This window comes from Mixophyes fleayi, chromosome 5 (assembly GCF_038048845.1).
Source record: "Mixophyes fleayi isolate aMixFle1 chromosome 5, aMixFle1.hap1, whole genome shotgun sequence".
Taxonomy (NCBI): Eukaryota; Metazoa; Chordata; class Amphibia; order Anura; family Limnodynastidae; genus Mixophyes; species Mixophyes fleayi.
In genome coordinates this window covers 261,636,379-261,660,338 of record NC_134406.1, presented here as the reverse complement: position 1 = coordinate 261,660,338, position 23,960 = coordinate 261,636,379, and the positions used below count along the sequence as shown (strand labels likewise).

Below are 23,960 nucleotides of genomic sequence, written 5' to 3'. Positions count from 1 at the left end.
TCCCCTCTCATATTGGGTCCCGGAGTTACCCTCTCAGAAATCACATAGCAGATCGGATACCTCAAACATAGTCGAAGGAGTAACAATTCAGGCTCTGTCTCTATCAGGCACACATTCCCGAAAGGTAAGCTCTGTCCTGGAATACTAGCCAGCCAGACTGCCCAATCACGCATATTAAAAAATCGTATCCTGCAGACGCCACAGTTGCACACACATCAGAGGGGCATCACTCTCGCTCCCTAATGCTCAAAAGAGTATTACAATCATTTAAAGATGCACATTGCATGGCAATTGTTACTATTTAGACAATGAAAATGTTGACATTCAGAATGTTGACATTCTGTCAACATTATGGTGTCAACATTCTGAATGTCAACATTTTCATGACTTGACTTTACAACCTTTATAACTGTCTACCTAATGAACATGTCAACATTCTGAATGTCAATATTATAGTGTCAACATTTTCATTGTGGACATTTTGTACCCAACCCATTTAGTTACGCTTTCAGCTTTTCGGTAATTCTCCCTTTGGTTCACACCCCCCCCCCCTCTCCCCCTTCTGTTAGGATGCATAATAAGATCAGGCCTCCACAATAGAGGGCCTGATTTGTAAACAGGCTGCAAGCTGGGCCCCTCAGCCCCACACCTTGTCAACACGGTGCTGCAGGCCGCTGACGCAATGCTCAATCACACATCAGCAGCCTGAAGCAGCGCAATCACGAGCGCAGGAGGCGGGACTGATAGAGGGCGTGTCTTGCAGCTACTTGCACATCACCCCACCCCTTGTTTTGAGGCCCAACAAGATCAAGAGCTCCCAACACCTCAAAGAAGATGATCCCAGAAAATCGATCTCCATAATTTAAAATACTGGCCTGTCATCTCTAACGAAGTACATTAAAGTACTCTGTGTCTCTACGAACCTCATCTGGCGCCCTATAAATAAACATTAATAATTAAAGATAAAACATTGACGTATGCCCGTTTAAGGGTGTATATATGAAAGCTTGCATAGCCTTAAATCATGAAAAACTGTTTCATAGCCATTTATTAACATTCCAACGCATTCACTAGAGTTGCAATTGTAGGTTGAAAACAGGGATCGCCGATCCTGAAGATACCCGCCCTAACTATACCAACTGTATTTCTACGACACAGTCCATGAATGATGCTCATGTTTTATATCTGGTACATCAGGTGTTTACAGAAAACACAACGGTTACAGCTTCTATGTTAAGCAGCGGATCAGCGAGCCATATATATTTCTTTTTTTACCTAGCGCAAAGCTGCAGTTATGTGCTGGTGAGCGCAGCCTGGGAAACCCACCCTGGGTGTACAGGAAACCACTTTTGAGTACATCCCCATAGGGTCATGCGGTCGCCATTAGACTCGCACATTCAGGCTTTGCATGGGCGCATAAATATATTGGGGTTACTATACATAGTAAGAAGTAGACTTAAATGCACAGTGCGATGTGCGACTCTTTATATCCCTTGCAAAAAAGTAGCCCGGGGACAACAAAAACAGCCAAATGATCATGAAATCCTATGTTAATCTGAATGTTTACCAGGACATTTTTTACGAGAGAGAGCAAGCGAAAGATAGAGAGCGAAAGATAGAGAGCGAAAGATAGAGATATATATTTTAATCATTTTAATAGGAAAGATGAACTAGATGCTGCAATAATACCTTCTTCATCTTTATTATGCTTTAAATGGCTTATCGCACCAGTGACAAAAATGACAACACTACAGTGGCACAGAGTCAAGTAAAAGAAAGTGCAAATAAATAGTCTGTTTTTCTTAAATGCGCTGACTTTTTCTTTGTTTAATCATATAAAATATAATGGGGTTTAAAAAACAAAACATTTTCACATATAAAAGTGCAACTAAAATACATGGACTTTGAGTAACACCTGGAAGGTATAGTAATCAATAATGAAACGGTTTCAGCAAAACGCACCCTATACATACATGATAATGATATGTAAAGTCACATACAAGTACTGTGGCCGTATAAAGCAGACGACACAGATACATTTGCACATCATGAATTTAGAGTTATAATTGTCTGGCCAGACAATGTAATGATTCACTGGCTGGTACCGATTAAGGCATCTGTGGTTCCCCGCTAACAGGAGAACTGTATACTGGTTGATGAATAAGAAAATTATAGGAGAACTCCTAAAAACGTGTGTCCCAATAAACCTCTCCTCCCAAATGTATAACTATGTGGGTTGTGTCGTGCCCAGGACCCCAGCAGTTTATGAGATAGTCACTTGTTTTCGGCACTCTTCTCCCACTTCCCCGCCTAGTCGGACAGCCTGGAACAGTTTGAAAATAAATATAATCAAGTGTGAGGTGGTCACAGCTGATTGGACAAGCCCCACCACCCATCCAATCGTCTCCATCGACGACCTCTCAATGTATACCGTTTACTTTCAAACTTCTTCTGGCTGTAAGCCCGGGACAAGCTTTGTGCGTAATGCCAGTGGGGCGAGCACACAAACCGCAATGTCCTCTCTATGTCCCGTCTCTTGTACGCATCTTCTACTTGTATGTCCTTGTTTTGTTTGCATGTGCGATTTTATTTGTTGGGGGTTTTTTTGTACAATTTGTTATACCCACTGTCTGACGCTGCAGTTTTATGGTCTTATAATTTAGATGATGATGATTATTTGACTCCCTAATTCCACCAGTTGGGGGTGAGGGGATTTACTGGATAAAAACACACTTTTAGCTACAGTTCCCCTTTAAGTATGAAAAAAAAACAAACGAAAAAAACCAAACTAAAGCTACTAACTATATAATACTGCTGAAACGAGAGCAGTAGTGTTTTAATCGTAATAAATCGTTTTTTTTTTTCTTTTTATTGTCACAAATTACCGGTCTTTCAATTTTGTTACTGTAAGATTCCCAATTCCCACAATACATAGATGAATAGCGCTTCCTACTACCAGAATGGCTGTGCACAATCTTAAATTAAAATATACAGTAGTTGTGTTTCACTCCCTTTTTTGCAGTTTTTACGAGATGGGGATTCATAATCTACTGCAGGTCTATATAATAGTCCTTTCAGGCTGTGATGTGGCTGCACTGAGACCAGGCTGCGGGTGATTCTTGAAACAAGTCCATTTGCACCACCTAGAACTCTTCTTGCACCTTGTATCAGATTCCAGCGTCTTTCACGTTACTATGCTTTCCACCGACGGAACCCCAGAACCATGCTGCAACCGTAGCAAAGGGTGACGGCGAAAGCAAAAATCTAGGACAAGAATAGAAAAAAAAATTCAGTCTTTTCACAAAAAAAAAAACAGACAAAAAAAATCTTTAGCGCATATCTTAACTAGTAAAGTAAACTTCAGTCTGAAGTTATTCTTGCGAAGACAATTATATTTAACAAGGTGATCACTAAACTAACAGAACATTTGTTAAATATAGGACATCCTCCTTTTATGTTTTTTTTTTACTACTGTAAATGTTTTACTAGTGTAAGTTTAGTGTTGGTAATTGCGGGTGATGTTTACAATATACAATATAAAACAAATCCGTTCTGCTTGAAGCTTTATAGCTAACGCGCCCTTTGTAAACCAGACAATGTATATACATTGAGATTATATATATATATATAAAATGAATAAAAAAGTTGTTTGCAGAAATAAACAATAACCAGGCGGACGTGGAATACACAGGATGTCTCGCCTGCATTTTAAATGTTTGCCCCCCATTATTACAAATATGCTCCATACACCAACGGGGGGTGATTTAGAGGTTGGACGGAAGTGCAATTTGACGCACAGTACGTGCAGACACCATAAAACAGTATGTTGAGGTGTATGTGGAGGAGCTGATCAGGGGCTTTCATGTGCATATGCAGTACAGTAAGGGGGGCAGACGCAAGTTATGCCCCTTAGAGACTAGTCCTATTTTGGGTTACACGTATCTTTGAAAAACGTCCCTTACTAAGTGTAGATTACATGCCCACACCGGAAGTATTACTGGTCAGCTGACAGCCTAAGATCACCACATAATAAACACCATGAACATTTTCTTGTACATAACCACCTTTAAGGCAGTGATGTCGTCTCAATCTCCAGTTCACTCCTGACATTTAGTAGCACGAGTTCAAGTCCTAAAATAGCTCTCATACCCTATTGTTCTCTATGCAAAACAGAAGCAAGGTTATGGTTTCTCACAGCGTCATGTTTGTATTTAAATCCTGGTGTGTTCAGCCTGCAGACGAAGCACTAGATATCCCAAAAGGATCTAGAAACAATCTATATAACTCCTATGAATATAGCTTAGCAAATAGATCCATAATTGTATGTCTGGTATAGCCTAGAAAATAAATCTTAATTTGCTTAATTGTGCTTCAGTGTGGCGCCGATATTATTCATTCATCCATCCTGATCAGTTTTCGGAGAGAGCTCTGCCGTTTCATGTAGTGAAGTTACTAAAGGAGACTGTTTTGTGATATATTGCGTTCACTGGGAGTGACCCTACTTGGGAACACCGTTTTGTAATCAATCTTCACCTTCTGCTGGTCTGTGTGCCAACATTTTGAAGTGATAGAATTATCTGTAGCCAATCAGATCACGGAATGTCCACAGCAGCACAGAGTATTCAGAAGATGAGTGAGCGGATCTTATGGGGGCCGGTGACCTGGCCACTTGTGTGATCGAGTAAAGAGAAGGCAGAGCTGCATGTGACAGGGGCGGTGCCATGATCAGCAGAAGGGACTACTGGTAAACAATATGCCACAGACTTAGGCGTTAGGTAGTGGAAAGAGCAGGGTCATCCAACAGCACAGAGTAATGATTGAGGCTACTGGCAAACAAATTCAAAAGACTGTTGTCAAACACCAAATAGGTTTACTTTTGGAATCATGTAGTTATATAGTCAAAGAATAAAGATATGTAATATAATTTTTCTTCCTGTTGGTGGTCTAGAACTGAACAAAGGTGCAGGAGTAACATGAATTAGTGTTAGGGAGGGAGGGAAAAAGTTGGGGTGAGGATATTAAAATATTTATAGTTTTGGGGGGTTATTTTATTGGGGCTCTTATTCACACATTTGTCTAAGGGTAGAACATCTTCTTGTTAAAATTCAAAATCTCCTACTTGCCTTTGTGTGTCCACTTTAGAAGTGGGTGGGAACAGAATGACGTGTTACCAATATCAAATTGCCAGAATGCTCACAGCAGCACAGAATGTTTCAGAAGATGAGTGTGATGCAAGCAGTAATAACCTAGGTCTTAATAGTGGCGCGTACTCAAAAAGGGGGCGTCATCACGCTACTCAAAGGTGTGGCCATGGTACAGTGAGGTGTGCCGACAACATTAAACTTTGCATTAAAAGGAGCAACTGTCAGCTTCCTGGAATTAGGACAAAAGTTCTGTTCCGATGGACTGTCCTGCCTTAATCAGAATCTACACTACACTACAAATAATAAGTTACAATGAGTTTCACCCACATTCCACTCTACACTAGTTATTTACACAACAGTGCACGACCTTGGCGTTCTGGATACAGATTAACAGATCCATAACACAGAGGAAAAGTTGAACAGAGAATAAGACAAAGGAAAGAAAAATTGATATAGTCACTGAAAGAGGACACCACAGAGGCACAGACACACACCTGAATAGCACATTGACACATGACTATGTAGGACCTGTCCACCAAATGGCTTAGCACATGTCATAAATAACGTACAGGACTAAAGTTATCACACACGTATATTTAAAATAATTTACTTACATTGTTTAATTAACAAACATTTCAATGTTCACAAGCCTACAAGATTTTTTTATATATCTCTATATATAAAAAGGTCTAAGCGCCAATTGAATGCAGCCTAGTTAAAGTGTTCCTGTCAGGCCACGTCATAAAGGTGCCGACTGTCGGAACAATGGGATGGAACCTTCGAATCAGGACCGCCTAAATCTACACAGTTTTGTGGTATGTGGAGGCATTTTGTGAGCTTCAACTATCTTCATGGGAATGCAGCCTATTAATTCACTAGGAACTAGTGGGAGGCTTGAGGCACGAGACACATTGTGCCCCGTGCCTCGGTTATGTTGCCAGTTCCTACTGAATTGATAGGCTGAATATTGGCTCAGCCCGCAGGATGGCTGCCACCAATGAGATCACTCGGTGGGCACACTTTAGTTATCACCAGGGGTTAGTCTTGTTGTACAATCACATACCGTCGCTGCTACGTTGAGTCCAATCTGGCGGTTATCAAGATGGACAACAGATGTGAGCTGATTCCTCGATAGACTGGCTAAAGAGGACACCGCAGCTTGAAGAACGAAGGCTCCGAAGTAGAACACGAAGGCAAAGAAGTGGAAAGCCAGGTCCTGAAAAACAGAGAATATTTAATTGAGAAGAAGTCAGACCGAACTTGGAAATCAATGCAGTGCTTCTAAATGCTCAGGAAAAAAAACAAAAAACGTCTCTTTAATTATTGATGCAGAAGCGGAACGAGCTCATTCAAGGTCCGGTGTGGAGAAGAATAATTGAAAGCAGCATTTTAATACTGTAATAAAAAAATAAGACAATACACTCCAACATGGGCAAATTTAATTGTTGCTTATCATAGGCTCTCTGGAGCCACAAGTAAGCTTTGGAGACAAACCCTCACCAATAGGAGTAACTTAGTTTTATGATGCAATAAAACTATACTTACATTTCAATAGGACTGTTCAATACAGTGTTTGAATACTACTTGGTTTGGACGTCACATGAGATAATACTTGGCTAAATATTACATGGTGATAGTACAGTAATTTTTCTTACTAAACACTGAATCGACGCTGCAACCCTCATTCATTCATAAGACCAGCTGCCTGTTACAACTCACAATACTGTTTTTTTTATTTATCTCTCCTTGTTTCTATGCATCATCCCATCGGTGTTATTAAATATGCCAAGGACTTCGTTTCCTCCTGCCCTTATCACCATTCCCAACTGTAAGACTTCTCTTGTGCTGTCCCCTTTACTCTGAAATACTCTCCTGCATTCTATAAAGGATCCCTCAATCGTCAACATTCCGAGCAGACCCCGAGCATCAACTCTTCCCAGAATGCTCATCACATTCCCTGGGTAGTCTGCTATCGGCATGATCTCTTTGGGGCCATGGACCTGGGTGCAGAAGCAAGTGTTGTGGCACACTAGGAACATTAAATGCAAGCAATACTATTTTGGCTTCAAGGAGCACCATTTATTCACCAAGAAATGAATATACATTTACATAAATGTTAATTTTCAGGAAATAAAGCTTAATGTATAACCCGGATCCACGTGTTTTTCAAAACATTTATCGATGGGTAAAGATAAAAAATCAATTCTTGTAGTAACAGGAATATATGTTAATTTACATATTACTTGTTGCAAAACGCGTAAACAAAAAACGTTCTGCAATGAACCCCCACTCTCACACCTCTCTTTGTGTCCTAAAAATATAGTAATAAGGCGGGGTTGTAAAAGAAAACACTCTCACACACACCCATCTACTGCATAGATGACCAACTTGCCAAAACTCGCACAGAGACAACACCCAACAGCACGGTCCACATTGCAACATCTTGCAGGAAAGCAGCAAATTATTGCAAAGATTTACCACATAGACCAAACAGGTTGTTTGGGTGAGGTTCGATACAGCAACATCTTAACATGACTTAATTCATCTTGAAGGGAGGTTAATATAATTGTAACGATTGTCTGTTAGTAGTTTGTGAACTGTTCTAAATTAGGGACATTCATCTACTAAGAAAAAAAACAAAAACTGAACTCTACGGGGGAGATTATGGCAGGAATCTATGCTCATTTTTCCCACCGCATCCCATAGAAGTGCTAGGAAATAATGAGTCTAGATTCATACCGTAAAGGCTGCCAATGTGCTCAGCCAGACATCATTGTGATGTCAGCGCGGCACAGCACCAGAAATTGATGTTTACCAGTAAATTTCTGGTAACATAACTTCATAGAGTTCGAGGACACTTGGCTACGTACATGCAATGGGCTTCAGTGCACTCAACCAATGTACTGGAGGCTGAAATAGGGGCAGAATATATGCCAATATAAAATGACCAATGTGCAAAATATATTTTGGAAATGCTGACAACAACATCAACAACAGATAATGAGTATAGCTTCCAATATAAAAACAAAACAAAAACAAAAAACAGACAAAAGCAGAGATACTGTTTAGATTGTCAAATGTTATAATAATAATTAACTATTGTGTAAAAGTTGTATAAATGCACATTATATAAAAAAGTAACCAAAAATAACCCAAAGCAATAAGCAAAAAATAGTAAAAAGAACTAAACAAGTTGTTTATATGTAATAAAGGGCAAATGAGGATTTTGAAAAGTTCTTTGTTCAACTAAACTTTTTTTTTTTTTTTTAAATTGTATAAGTGTGTGGATAGATTATATATATATATATATATATATATATATATATATATATATATATATATATATATTATATTTTTTTTTTTTTTCATTAGTTAGGGGTATAAAACTAGGGTGTAAAAAATATCACTCCAGGGGGCATATTCACATAAAAGTATTATCGTTGTTACGGTAATTCTAACCCGGATTTCAGCTCGCAGCTCCCTGAGCCGGCCAGTTAAAGGTACTGTAATAACAGTAATTACGCGCACTATTACCATACGGTAATAGTGCGCAAGCCGTGACAGTAACGCAGCCAATTGAATATGCCCCAAAGAGTCACAATCTTGCATGACACTAAGATTAGAGGAGTCTGAATATTTATCAAACTCTGGAATTGTCTTCACCTGGCTTAACTTAAAGCCAAAACAAGTCAATCAAGTTTTGAAGCCGCTAGTTCAAGTCAATCAAGTTTTTTTTTTTTAATATATCTGGAAGGGCACCAACAGTTTATAGCATGTCATAGTCAATGTTTTGGATGGATGTTAGAGATGGGTGAGGCCGCACTTCCTTATAAGTGTATGTGCAGCCACGAAGTAGAATCTATATAGTAGAAGAGGGGAATCCCCACCCTCCAGGGATGACTGTAGAATAGCAAAGTGCAGGTTCTGGGCGCAATGTAACAATTGAAAGAATTGGTGATATTTATTGACATGTAGTTTTTAAAAACAAACAAGAGTTCTGGCCAAAACAAATATACATTACTAAAGCAAAATTCATAAACCGGTGGTGAATAGTATTGTCAATAGTCAAATGGTTTGTAGTTGAAATGGAGAATCATGCATTGCATAATAATAAAAAGCAGTCCAGATATGATATAGGATCTAATAGAGTCATTGTCCATAAATAAAGTCTGTTCCTTCTAAAATGGACTTGGTAACGGCGGAATTGCCAGATATAGGATGATATGGTAAGTGTTGCTCGCAGTCACACAGTCTATGTATCAGGTTAGTGTGTGATTGGATGGTGATGTCACACCGTGAGCGCAGTCACACAGTCTATGTAGCAGGTTAGTGTGTGATTGGATGGTGATGTCACACCGTGAGCGCAGTCACACAGTCTATGTAGCAGGTTAGTGTGTGATTGGATGGTGATGTCACACAGTGAGCGCGGTCACACAGTCTATGTAGCAGGTTAGTGTGTGATTGGATGGTGATGTCACAGAGTGAGCGCAGTCACACAGCCTATGTAGCAGGTTAGTGTGTGATTGGATGATGATGTCACAGCGCAGTCACACAGTCTATGTAGCAGGTTAGTGTGTGATTGGATGGTGATGTCACACAGTGAGCGCGGTCACACAGTCTATGTAGCAGGTTAGTGTGTGATTGGATGGTGATGTCACAGAGTGAGCGCAGTCACACGGTCTATGTAGCAGGTTAGTGTGTGATTGGATGGTGATGTCACACAGTGAGCGCAGTCACACAGCCTATGTAACATACCGATGGGCAACAGGGGGACCTCTAAACCTTTACATGTGGCCACCAGCTCTTTGCTGCTTTATGGTCAGAATTGTTTGATATATCTAATAACACTTATTTAATAACCTATCAGTAGGCATTTTAAATATAGACGTCCTTTTCTGATTAAATGTATTGTTTTAACTTATTACTGAGATTAATGGTAATGTGCGTCACTTTTAAAGGCCATGTAAATAATATAACCAATAAAATAAACATCTATACGGTGATTTTCTTCTTATATCCATTTATTGCAATAAACTGGAGTTTAACTTAGAAATAATCACTGCATATAGCCTGATCAGGACTAATTTGCACCAAATAAATAAACAAGTATAAATTTATTATCATAAGGACGAGATAGTGATTGACATTATTTTTTCTTCTCCTATTAGCACTATGATAAATTGTAATGTGGAGAAGAAAAAATAATACAGGTCACTGATTCTGTCAGATATGATATATGTCTGTATTGTGATGTGGGGAAATGACTTGTTAGAAGTTTAAACCTGTCTTTGGGAATGTGTATTCCGAACTGTCTGAAGAAAGGCCCATATGTTATTTGGGTCTTTTGATGTGAGGTTTCACTTGGAGACAGGAAGGTTTAATTTAAAACGTGCTGCTACATTTAAAACAAAGATGCAGGACATCACAGCATTTCTAGAATTTCACAGATATGTAAATATTGTTAGCTTTGCAATTCATGTAAATCTATGTTTTGGTAAGCAGGTTACATCCTGATTCTAAAAATAGCCTGTGTCCAAATCTGTATAAAAGCACTGTCTTGTACACTGAAATGTAAATCTTCAGATTTCAACATCTGACCTGATCACTGGTACCTCTAACCAGCGAGAGCAAATAAACATCTTGCCTCAAAGACCTGCTTGAAAATATCTTCCATGCTGAAAATCCTGTGATTTACAGATTAGACCCAAACTCTAATCCATTCTCTGGCTGACTCCAAGGTTGGATCCAGCTCTCCAGTACCACCGCTCTGCCTGCTACCCAGCAGCCCTGGTCAGTGTGATAGGCCAGGGGGGATTCATCCACAGCAACCCTGATCCATAGTAAGAGGTTCGGAGTACCATCCCAGGTACACCGGCAACTAGCAGCATCAGTTACCCAGAAGGAACGTGGTTCTGAGTGCCATAAAATGAGCTCATTGGTGGCAGCAGGCCCCTCCCACTGCGGCAGGAGGGGGCGTATTCGGAATAATGAAAGTGAACGGTTGCAAAGTAAGCCCAGCTGGTTCCCAGCAACAACAGACAGGGTGGCATAGGCGGTCCATCCTGTCACAGCATTGTATGTATATTAGGAATTAAGAACATCACGGTTTTAGTATTTCACGAAAAAAAAAAAAAATTAAAACATTTTTATTAATGATTATAATATTAAGAGTTGTAAAATAGTTTTTTTGCATGCACTCTGACGTACACATATGCATTGCCCGTATCCTGCAGTATGTTCTGTCTGTTTGTATACGGCAAGAAACTTATAGTCAGAACGTACTTCTACCTATGTTCAAATGGAAACGCTTGTACATGAATACAGGCGTACATGTTCCGTACATTTCTCTCTTTATTTTTTTATAAAACGCAAGCTACGTTGCGTTTGAAGATGAATCAGACCCAGTATGTTGAACAACCATACTGTGCTTTAAAGCTGCGTTCCCAGTTAGGTTGTAATCATCACGTTACTCAGCACGACCTTCCCAGCCCGGCCGGAAGCAGCTACTTATTGGTCTTGCCGGCCTGGAGACTCCTGCTTATTGGTGCTCCCGCGCACAGCTCCCTCTGCAGCCATTTTAAAGTAGGGAACGAAAATATTTGTGGGTGCTATAGTTCCCAAAATGGAGAAGCCCCAGGAAAAAAAAAAAAAGTTTCTACGTGCAATTCCCAGGGCTCCACTTTGGGAAAATCTGAAGTTAAAATATTTTTCATTATGTATATGTAAAAAACTATAAAATAAATAAATAAAAAATAGGGTTTTAAAGTGCTGATAAACTTATTAACACAGTTGGACTTTTACCTCAGAACACAAATTCCCAATACATCATGTGACAATTTAAGCACATGATCGGGCCAGGTACAGGTGATTACTCATATTTCAGCAGCTTGTTAATCATTATGGTGTAATCAGCTATACCAAACCGTAGGGTGGAACCAATCCCTTTCACGCTTAAAACACTGCCTCTGTGTTGTGTGAAATCCAGACTAGTGAGACGTGTGCACATTGTTTCACAACATGTCCACACCTGTAAGAAGCTCCGAATCCTTTAAAACTACAGCTCCGGATCTGTTCAGTATTATCACTGTATCATATCCTTACAATGAAAATACATAATAAAAGATATTCTAAATAGGAAGCATCAGTCAGCATAATAAACTCATACTTCAAAGGTCATGTTATGGGATATAAATTTCTCAAAGGTATTTTAAAGGAGAGAGAGAAGCACGCTGAGGACTTCCTGGCTTCTAACAAAGGAACGGATTCTGGTAAATCAGAAATAATTCATCTCCTAATTTCCTCGACATAAGTTTTGTAAAATTGTTATATTCATTGCATCATAAGCGTAATACTTGCAGTTTCATGTAGTCTGTCAGATAGCCAACCGTGACGCTGGTTACCCACCAGTGTTTGCAAAACTCCAGTGACAACGCAAGACAAATACGATCGTGCTGGACAGCCAATTGTAGCCAACGCTTACAGTTGCTAATGGGGTCTGCTTGTGTGTCAGTAGAGGATACTCCACTGATTACCTTGGGATCATTTGCAGTGAACATAAGTAGAACAGGCCGCAGTCAAAAAAAACAAAAAAACAAAAAAAACTAATTAGAACCCATAAGTTCCCTTCCCATAAGATCAATTGAGGAATGTTGTCCCCGTTCTCTATAAAGGTTTGTCAGCGGGTAAAAGGTATATAGCGTAACTCAGAAGTGCTCAAGCCCAGTCCTCAAGAGCTACCAACAGGTCATGTTTTCAGGATTTCAGGTCTGTAGGAACAGGCGGGAAAATTACTGACCCAGCCAAACAGATTAACTCACCTGTGCATAATTAAAGAAATCCTGAAAACATGACCTGTTGGTAGCTCTTGAGGACTGAGTTTGGACACCTCTGGCGTATAGCATTTGTCGTCTTCATCGCTTACACATTTCAACTTTGCATAAACCCATAACACCACCAGAGAACAAGAAAATCCCAGTTACAAATGGGAATCTATACAAATAGTAAAAACTTTATTCATCTTCACAGCAAAAGGTTCTTTAGCAAAAACATTACATTGGATTCCTAACTGCCCATGGCTCAATCTTCAGAGGACTGACATACCTGCCAACGTTGTCATAAGCCGTGCCAATGACTTAGTGAGCATGCCTCTGACCCACTCAACCTCACCCAAAAGCTGATCGCCCACTGGACTGATATTTAGGGCACTTCTGTCAGTGGAATAAAATTGTGGACAGTCCTACAAAAAAAAAGGGACTATCCAGTGCATTTGCAGGGACTGTCTGAGGAAATATACTATTATAATAAATGTAGGTTTGTAGCCTATATTTTTGTTACTACATAAATGTTTAGGTGACGTTATTACCATTGTCGGAATAAAGAACATTTAATATGACCAGGACTGAAAATTGGACCCTTAGGGCTGGGTGATATTGTAAATTTTACATCTTGCTTATGTGTTTTCATGTTAATTTTATGTGAGAAGTGTGTCCCTTAGACTAAACGCAGTTAAAATCATGCGGGTGAGTGACTTGCCAAAGAACCTATGATCTGTGGATTCCTGGAATTTTAGCCAATGGGAGCAGGAAGGGGATGGGACTTATACACAGTTATAAGTCAGTGCTCAGAGGTTACAGTCCTTCCTGCTTCCGGATTCCTCCCGCCCTCACTGCAATTTTCTGAGAGAACTTGTATTTGTAGTCAGTTAGAGTAGGAGAGCAGTGCAATCTGTAACTGTGCATATGGTGCCCGGGTGAACTTGTCATAGGTCACTACCCCTCTGTGGTTATGGTGTCATACCATGGTTGGTCCGTATGTTAGGAGGACCATTGGGCCAGTTTTGTATGGTTTATACTGGCGGAGTTAATAGGGGGCGTAGTCTTGCCGTTGGACTTGATCTTAGCACCGGCCAATAGATAAGGTATGATCCTGGGTTGGTGGTACTATGGTCTGACCTTTCCACCTTTATTGGTTTTGCGTTCCTGACTGCCCTGCTCTCGTCCACCTTACAGTCCTATTAGTTTAAATATAAATAAATACCGTCATTCATTCCAACTTTAATTTGATGTCCGTGTCTTTATTTGGTTTGGTAAAAGGTTATGTCACAAGTGTGTTATTTGGGGAAAACTTCCCCGCTATGCATTTTAATATTTCTGCAGCATTAGATAAATAAAATTAATGGTGTTTTAGATAAATACAGGTGTAAAAAAGTATTTATTGCTAAATTGTCACCCACAGACAACACATGAGTTATTAATTTGAAATATTTATTTCTATTAATATACATTACAATCTACACCCTCACTTGTGTAAATATGATAGTGATTATCCACAAAGTGGCATAATGTCAGCTGACAGCCTGAGCCAAGTGTTATGTGCTTAGTGTCCGTGCTGGTTACAAAGTGCAGGATTATTTGAAACGCAGAGTTAATCAGGTTAATTCACTCTCACAGGCAGAAGGCTGAAACTTCTTACTCTTTAATCTTTGGCTCTATCCAGGTGCCACTATCTTCTATATGAAGGACACTGATAATCTTTCCACACTATCTGCCTTAAGGTTCATAGCCGGTAGATCAAAAACCACTGAAATAATCTGTTGCTTTCAGGAAATTGACTCGTGTGTTATTATGTTAAAGAGTAACTATACTCATTTATTTTGCTTAATTAAAGTTATTAAACTAAGTACAACCACTTACGGATACAACTCCTTATACTCGAAATAAGACTTTTACCTGAAATTGCATGTTGAAAACACAGAAAAATCCTGTAGCTGCCATTTGACAGTTGTGAGATTTGCTTGAACCAGATGCATATCACTTCTTGAATCAGTTTGCCAAATGAATTTTAGACCCGATAATACCCCCCCCCACCTCCACGCTCCTCCCTCTTATTTTATACAAGCGAAGGATATTTAGATGTAAGCCCCAATGGGGCAGGGACTGATGTGAGTGAGTTCTCTGTACAGCGCTGCGGAATTAGTGGCGCTATATAAATAAATGATGATGATGATGATATCCCTGAGTGGATATGATCCTATTATTAGCTTCCACATCCTCCCTCCATCCCCAACCCCTCCCCCACCTAAACCCAAAACAACCAGCAGTCTCTCTCACTTCTCTTTTGTCCTCAATTCTACTAGGTATCCCTATTTTGTTGTTTTGGATTTCTTTAGTATTTGATAATGATAGACCACGAACACCTAACGTTCACCAAAGTTCTAGATTGTTGTTGCTTTACTCTTTTTATATCTCTTAAGCTATATATGCTCTGTTTATGCCTCTACATCTTTTGTTTATCATATTCAACAATTTCAATGACCTGTACTGTTAACATCTGCTGTTACAAATATAAAGTAAAAACAAACCAAAAACAAAAACAAATAAAAGCCAAACAGGTTTGTCAAAGTTCAAACCGGTTTTTCACACTTACACGTGTGGAACATTTTAAACACGCTTAAAATTTTACAGTAATTTAATTGCAAACGGTGAACGTTAGACACATTAGACACACTAGTGTTCAGTTTAATTCAAAAACAAAAGATTTAAAACCATAAATTTGCATCGGGGGTTACTGACCACTGTACCGCAAACAAGTTCAAGACCTTAGATAAGTTCCACATAGGTGTTGAAAGTTATATTTTTTTCAAAGCAAGCATCAAGGTAAATACAACTTTCATAGCATTTATATCATCTTCCTGCTCCCTGCTTAAATCTGTTGGTTATCAGTGCTCTCTTCTCTAAGGCCAAGTGAAAGGGGTGAAGGACCGCACGTGCCTTCAAAGAGGGCGCACAGAGGAAGCAGGGAGGGCACAGTGCAATCCTTCCACCCCCGAGTATGCCGTGGGACTGCCCTGCACTGTGCAGAAGAGGTCATGGTCTTAGAAGTCGACTGCCCAGTTTTAATAAGCTTGGGAGCAACCAGATGGGGGACCGCAGGTGAAGGCCCGGCGGGTCGCATTTTGCACACCTCTGCCCTAAGGTCTATACATCATTATACTTTTCAACTTTAGATCATTTATATAAAAAAGTTTAATGTTATAAATACACCTATACCTTTGAAAAACATTTCTATCTCAGATTGCTTTAAAAAGATGTTGATGTGAGTGAGCCGATCAGAACTAGGTTGAAGGTTGCACCTGGCATACAGTGTGTAGTGGCAGGCAGTAACTTACTGAATGCAATGCCGTACTTTTATGATGGGAAGGAATTTGTGAGAAATAAAAACTGTACAACAAATATTTATTACACATTTACAAAGAGATTACGTGGTAACCAGGGGCGGAATGATGCTTCATTGGGCCACATAGAAATATGTGAGTAGGGACGGGTAATGCAGTTCTCACCTCCTGGGCACCCCCGCTCTACACTCAATGGAACCACCATGGGCATATGCCGACACAAGAGCCAGATTAAGGGGTGCCAGCGGGGGGACAGTATGGTAGTTGGTAGCTAGCCCCTCCTCCAGGACCAGCCACCTTCCTTCATTTGGCCGCTGATCTAATGATTCATTCCGCCCTTCCTCTACATCCCTAAGTCTTGCCTCGTCCTATCCCAGTCACTGACAGATGTCACATGGGGCACGCAGCACATGACAGGCGCTTTCCCATGTGTGCAGATAGAAGAGTGTCCCTTCAACACAGCGCGGATGGAAGAAGGTAAGTGTGAGGGAAGGGAGGGGGTCTTAATATGATGTGTGTGGGAGGTAGGCTATTAATCTAATGGTGGAATATAGGTGGGGGTAATTATTTAATGGGTGCTATTTTGTTTGTGGGGTGATGGTGGGGCAATTTAATTTAATAGTGGGGCCTATTAATATAAGATAGGGTGATGGGACCTTTAATTTAATGATTTTTTGGGGGCTAGTAATTAAAAGTGGGGCTGTTTGGAGAGAATAAGGCTTATTTATTAAATGTCAATATAAATGATTTAATGGCAGTGATGGCTGCGGGGACTAGGTATATTCATTAAACGTATATGCTAGTAATTTATTGCCCGGATTGGTGGGGAGGGGGGGGGGGGTTTCTACTACAATTTGAGTGGGAGATGGGCTATTAATTTAATGGTGGACTGTGGGTTGGAGCTATTTATTTAATGGTGGGTGCCATTAATTTATTGTGGAGTTATGGAGGGGTTATTTCATTTAATAGTGTGACCTATTAATTAAAGGTGAGGTGACAGGACCTTTAATTTAATTTAATGCTGGGGTGGTTTGAGGCTATTAATTGAATGTGGGGCTGAATTTGGGGTGGAGGGCTATTTATTAAATGTGAATATGAATTATTTAATGCTGGGGATGGTTGTGGGAAATAGATATATTTATTATTATTATTTAATATGAATTGCTATTAGTTTATTGCTGGGACTGTTTGGAGGGAGTGAAATAAGTTTAATTATTAAATGGGGCATGGGGATGTTCGAAAGAACGTTGCGGCTGTGCATTTTCTATGGTAAAACGGTACCTCACCATGTCGCATTTCCCTTCGCAATCCTATGGGGGGCAAAGGGAAATCAGCAATGTTGCGGTAATGCGGAGTGCCTTTGCGCCCGTTCCTGAGGCACTCGACGCTTGATTGAATATGCCCCTATTAATTTAAGGTTGGTTGGAGGGAAATAGATCCGTTTATCAAATGTAGTATTTTAACGTTAGGGCTAGAGGGAGGCCTAATTATTAGACGTGGGTGCTACTGAGTTAACGCTGGGACTGGTTGGAATTTTCTAAATTTCATGTACCCATTATTTTATTCCATTATAGGGCCTCCAGCATTCCAGGATCCAGACAAGCAACAACTGAGCTAAAGACACCAGCAGCCATAGGTGGTGAAAGCTGCAGGAACAGCAGGACATTCTGCCCACTGTCCTTAATTTGGGTGACTGTCTCGCTTATTCAGACTACAAGAACAGTTGGGAGGTATGTCCAGCTTCACACTGTACTGCTCATAAAGCCAGAGTTGCGTGCACCTAACAGTAGTGCACACAGTATTACCTGTCTATTTTTCCAAAATAATAACCATGCTACATCACAAGGCCCCCCCTTTCTAAAGTGCCCCAGGCCCCCCAGACCCTTACTCCAACTCTGGTCGACAAACCTGTTTCAGCCTAAATTGAGGTCATAAGTGCAGGGTAGGTGGATTCACATTGACTGTCAGGCTGCTTTGTAAATAACATTACCCACAAGTCCACTCCACTCTTATACAGACTTCTTGGCATGTTGCTTACAGGGAGTATAGCTTAAAAAAAACCATCCAATTTATTTTAATTTTTCTAGTTAGCAGAGAGAGAATTGTTCGTTCAGAAGGTTACAATGTTCAGGACATTGGTTATGCTTTTCTGTGTAATTATGGACATTATCGTAGGAGATGTTATTTGAGGAATATTAACTTGGTTTACATTCCAAACAAGAGTGGAATTACCGTTTGTGGTGAATGTTTAACCTAGACAAGATCCCGTGAGTTACAGGAGAACATCAATACAAGCCACAATGGGTAACAAAGCTAGAACACAAACATACATTAAAGCAAGAGACCAATACTAGAAGATCTATTGTCCATTACTGGGAGAACCATTAACTAGAAAATCTGGGTGTCAATCTCCGTGATACATACAACTTCACCACATCTCCCATTATCAAACAATCACCTCCATTGTACTGGATTACCCTTCGGGAAGACAGAATTCTAAGAATTTCTTCAACAAACACTGGAGAGAAGAGCTGTGAGTGTGGAAATTCTATGCTAGAATATCTGGATATTGTCTAGGAGTACTACGGCTAAAACATGAACTTCTGGTGAAGAAGATTGAGAACGTTAAGCGGTATCAAGTTATACAGGCTCTTAGCAGCAGGAGGGGGAGCAATAGATTGAAAAAAATATTTTACCATTAAAGATACATGAAGAATTTTATGTTCAGTGCAACTCTGCACATCCGCGTGTGTTTATTCTCGGTCTGTGTAAAAGGAACAGCGGACAATGATGTTTTTGTCTCTGGTCTGTGTGTTAACATGTAGCGCTGCGGAAAATCTCGGTCCTATAGAAATATTAAAGATAATACTCACCACAAAGTTCCAGTTGGTGTGAATCATATTGACCAGTCTACACAGAAACATGCAGAGGTAGACTAGAGAGCCTACGAAGGCGGTTACCGCTACAAACATCACCCATCCTTGTACAACCGGCACCGGTACGTTAGAGGCTGCCACCAGGATCCAAACAAGTGCGCCAAAAATCTGCAAGACAACAGTTCAAAAATGTAAGCATCAAGCGTAGTAATAAAATAAACAACGTCAAACAGATGAGCCCTGCTTAGATGTCATGCACCCAAACTAATTTTGGAGAATAGCCCTCTGTGCAATTCCATTTATATTATTACGCCTATGGATTTCCATCTAGTTTTTAGGAAAAAAAATACAAGCTAGTGCTACGGAATCCGTTGGCACTATATAAATAAATGTTGATGATGATAGTGTTGACTCAGATCAATTAATCTCCAGACAGCCTGTTTCATCCTTGTTAGGACTCCACAGTGCAGGATAGGGTGTGCCGGTCAGTATGAAGTGCTCTAGACAACCGCACTAAATCAATAAAGAGAATTAGGCTATATGAACACGGACGTTAACTAATTACATTCTCCTCAGTTCAGTTTATGACAGTTGAACGGAAGACAGAACAACACAAAGATCATTGTTCTCTGTAGAGAGGACACGCTGGCATCTTAGCAAGACGGATTGAGTTTGTCCTCTGCTCAATTGTATTAAATAATGCCCGAATAAACACGTTATTTTTTGGGTTACACGTGTCTTTGAAACATGTTCCTTACAAAGAGTAAATTCAGCACCTACACAAGACTTGTGTATATTGGTGCATATGCAAATGGGAATCTTTTACGCTAAACTGTAAATCATCACTTCTACCCCCTGTTAAACAGGAGCCTTAACTGTATCCAGTAAAAGAACGGCCTCATGTCAATAAATATCAAGTTAGACTTTCCTATGTTTCCTCTTTACTGCTCTGTAACTGGCCCCGTACATTACTATCAGATTAATTTTACACAGCATCTCCTTTGGTTGCAAACAAAAATATGAAAAAAAAAACAAAGCAAAATAACCCAGCAACAAAACAGAATTTTCTTTATAGCCTGTTAAGTGTGTTAATACACATGTAAAGTAGACATATTTGGTCAATTTTGGAGAATTACACAGTTAACGATTGATGTAAATAAGCAGAGCAGCGTTTTTGCGTGATGTCTATTTTTTAACCTTTTGCTCCCCCTATTTAATGCCTATTAAATATAAATATATGTTCTATATTCTACTGTTCCAAAAAATAACTAAAATTCAAACGAGTAGCAATTTTTTTTTTATTATGCAACGTTGTAGGTGAACTGCAAATGCAGAGGAGGGGGCAAAACAAATGGCATCATCATCATCTATTTATATAGCGCCACTAATTCCGCAGCGCTGTACAGAGAATTCACATCAGTCCCTGCCCCATTAGAGCTTACAGTCTAAATTCCCTAACATACACACACACAGACAGACTAGAGTCAATTTGATAGCAACCAATTAGCCTACCAGTAAGTTTTTGGAGTGTGGAAGGAAACCGGAGCACCCGGAGGAAACCCATGCAAACACGGGGAGAACATACAAACTCCACACAGATAAGGCCATGGTCGGGAATGGAACTCATGACCCCAGTGCTGTGAGGTAGAAGTGCTAACCACTAAGCCACCGTGCTGCCACAATCACTTTATAAAACTATATTAAACAGGACTATTTGGCCAGCTCCTACGGGAAAATGACACAATTGTGTTATTTCATCATGGGGGTGGGGCTAATATAACACGATTCGTGGTGAATCACATCATCAAGGCAGACATCCCACCCACATCACTATGAAGATACGAGAGAGTGGGCTGTTCTCACAGAATCCGGGAATTTCCTGGACACTCCGGGAGAGTAAGTATAAGATGTATAAAAGTTTCTGGCAGTTTTTTATTCATGAAAAGTGCATGTATGCAAATACTTTAGACCATTTTCAGAATAAAAATAAAAACACTAGGGTTGTGCAGGAATAACAGCCAATCAGCTTTTATCTTCCTAGTGAAGTCAGATAAGAAAGCAAGTGTCTGATTGGTTGTTATGGATTAGTCCAAAATTTTGCACCCAAATGCAATGAAACCTACTGCTCATAAATATAAGTGTGGATTCTAGCTTCAGTTCATTTGTCAGCAGAGTCGATAAAGATAAGGAGGTTTCTGTACAACAGCCAGCAGACAGGACAAAGAATTGAGAAAAGCAATGGCAAATATTTGCTCATGCATAACACAAACACATCAGTCACCTCTATAAAACCAATTGCTATAGACTCAAAAACGCTTCCACATTTGGTCAGGATATTTTGTCTGCAGCATCTGGCCTTTAATTCCCAGTCCTCTTCCACCCACACAGCAGAATAAATGGACAGTCGTCATCCTAGAAATATTCATAAACTATACATTTACAAATACAGTGTGAAATGCATATCTTCTATTGTTCCTGCTTTAGGTAGGATAGATCCCTGAAATCGTGACTGTAACATGTTTCGGGACTTTTTTGTCCAATTCGGTGACATTTGGGTGTCCCACTTAGTAATGACCCTTCAATGTACTTGCGGCAGATGCATGAAGGGGTGTTTTTATGGAAGAAGGACTGGGAACGGCCCAGTGCATCTGAATCGCTGGGAGAGTCCTCCAATGTGATTAGGCCACCCTCTCTCACGTGTATGCTGTTGTTTTGCAAAGTCTGTCCCAAATCCTCAGTCCGAAATGTTGGGAAATACAGGAAAGGCACAGCAGAAGCAAAACTCCAGACTTTGCCTGTTCTGCAGTGAAACTTGTGCAAAATGTCACCAAAATTTAGCCCACATGTGGTCTCTATTTGATATATACACACACACACACACACACACACACACTTCAGAGATGCAGCACAGGAAAATATTTGAAAATTTTATACGAGTCTGTCTAGGGCATACTTGCCAACTCTCACGGAATGTCCGGGAGACTCCCGCATTTCGCGAGAGAGTCTTCCGGACTCCCGGGAGAGTGTGGCAATCTCCCTGATCTGCCCACTTGCGTCATTACTTCACAATGCGATTTTTGGAGCCCCGTCCCCTGCACGTCCACCTCCCCCCGGCAGCCAAATCTAAAATTTTAGTAAGTATGGTCTAGGGTAAGAACACCTATTTTATTCTTTAACACCAAGAAGCTGAAGTGGGCGAGGTTAGAACTCTCTGCAAACAATACAAACGTGCACAGTGGAGCAAAGTATTTCAGCATAATTCACACGCATATGTGTAAGGAATTTTGAAGTGGGAGTCTTAGGCTAAACAATTAGCCAATCCGAGCATCTCCTGTCAAACACGCCTCTATAGGAAGCCAAGTTCACACATCCAGTTTGTGCACACAATGATACTGTAAAGATATTCCATTGGGACTAAAGCATAAAATGTGGAAACTAGAAGGCCTACAGAAAACATCATCAAAGGGTCTCATGACATTAAATGTATAAACCACATGTTTTGTGATCGGTCTCTTCTTCGGGTATATATTTAGATGTAAATGCTGCAATATTTTGATTTTTTTTTTTGTAAAAACCTTGGTCAGGGAACTACACTTACGGGTATATTTACTAAACTGCAGGTTTGAAAAAGTGGAGATGTTACCGAAGGCAACCAATCAGATTCTAGCTTGTAGAATGTACAAAATATATAACTAGAATCTGATTGGTTGCTATAGGCAACATCTCCACTTTTTAAAACCTGCAGTTTAGTAAATATACCCCTAAGTGTTCAGGGAGTTCGGTTATCTGCTGGAACACACAGTGTTACATCCTTTCGCAGCTTCCTCCCAGTAGAATGTTCTAAACCACACATAAAACTGTCGGACTTAATAAAAACATCTGCAGCAGCTGTGGGAGATTCTCTTTGCTCCATACTAGTGTTACAAAAAAGGGAGGGGATTTATACAGACAATGAGCACACAGTGAGCTAGTTATTCCAGAGTAGAAAAATATATGCAGTTATTCCACATATGTCAATGATTTCATGACGTCCCCACAAAGTGCAGATCCACCAAATGCTCGAATATGTGGATAAATATTGCCAAACGCATATAAGGACAATCGAACCGATATGGTGGCCCACAGGTACCCCTAAACTAACGGACTGCAAAATGACATGCCTGCTTCCAGGGTTCACACCCCGATCCGAGTCACAGGCTAACCAGAGAGGGGTTTTATGCCTTATAAAGTCTCCTACTTGACTGTTATGCAAGTTACCTAAATTGGCTTTTACAATTACAATAGGTTCATTGAGAAGGACTATTGGGGATAGGAAAGATAGCTCATTGGCTGGTATATGCCGTGGCTGATATTTAAGAACTTATTTGACACTCTTTATTTTAATAATTGTATAAAATACAGGAAAACAAATCAGCCCTTCAGTCCACCAGCAATTGCTTATAGTATGTAAATCATGCTTGTTTTGTTAATATACTTGTAAATCAGTTCATCAGGACACTGAAGCATGGGTGGGCACTGCTGAGCTCTTTATTTAGCCATTTGCAGACTCTGGGTACATTGCACACTGGCCACACCCACTTCCCAGCATTCCCCATGGTCTTAGGGACCATCACTAAAGATTCAAGCTTAAACATATAAGGGAGTGTCTACAAACATTAAGCATATCTAATGCAATAACATCACATCTTCTTTTCTTTAAAGATAAGCCCTGTATCCTTCAGTATAACAATTTAACAATATAACATTAAGAACATCATCTAACACGTT

General features: G+C 40.0%; 1 protein-coding gene across 1 annotated transcript in view; it reads right to left on the bottom strand.

The window, feature by feature from the left end:
• Positions 1 to 1,677: 1,677 nt before the first annotated feature.
• MAL2 (mal, T cell differentiation protein 2) overlaps positions 1,678 to 23,960 on the bottom strand; it is a 37,300-nt gene continuing 15,017 nt past the window's right edge. The window contains exons 2-4 of the mRNA XM_075213994.1: positions 19,191 to 19,361; positions 6,208 to 6,360; positions 1,678 to 3,264 (exon numbers count right to left, since the gene is read on the bottom strand). Coding sequence (XP_075070095.1) covers positions 3,193 to 3,264; positions 6,208 to 6,360; positions 19,191 to 19,361 — 396 coding nt within the window. The 3' untranslated portion in view covers positions 1,678 to 3,192. The remainder of the gene's footprint in view (positions 3,265 to 6,207; positions 6,361 to 19,190; positions 19,362 to 23,960) is intronic.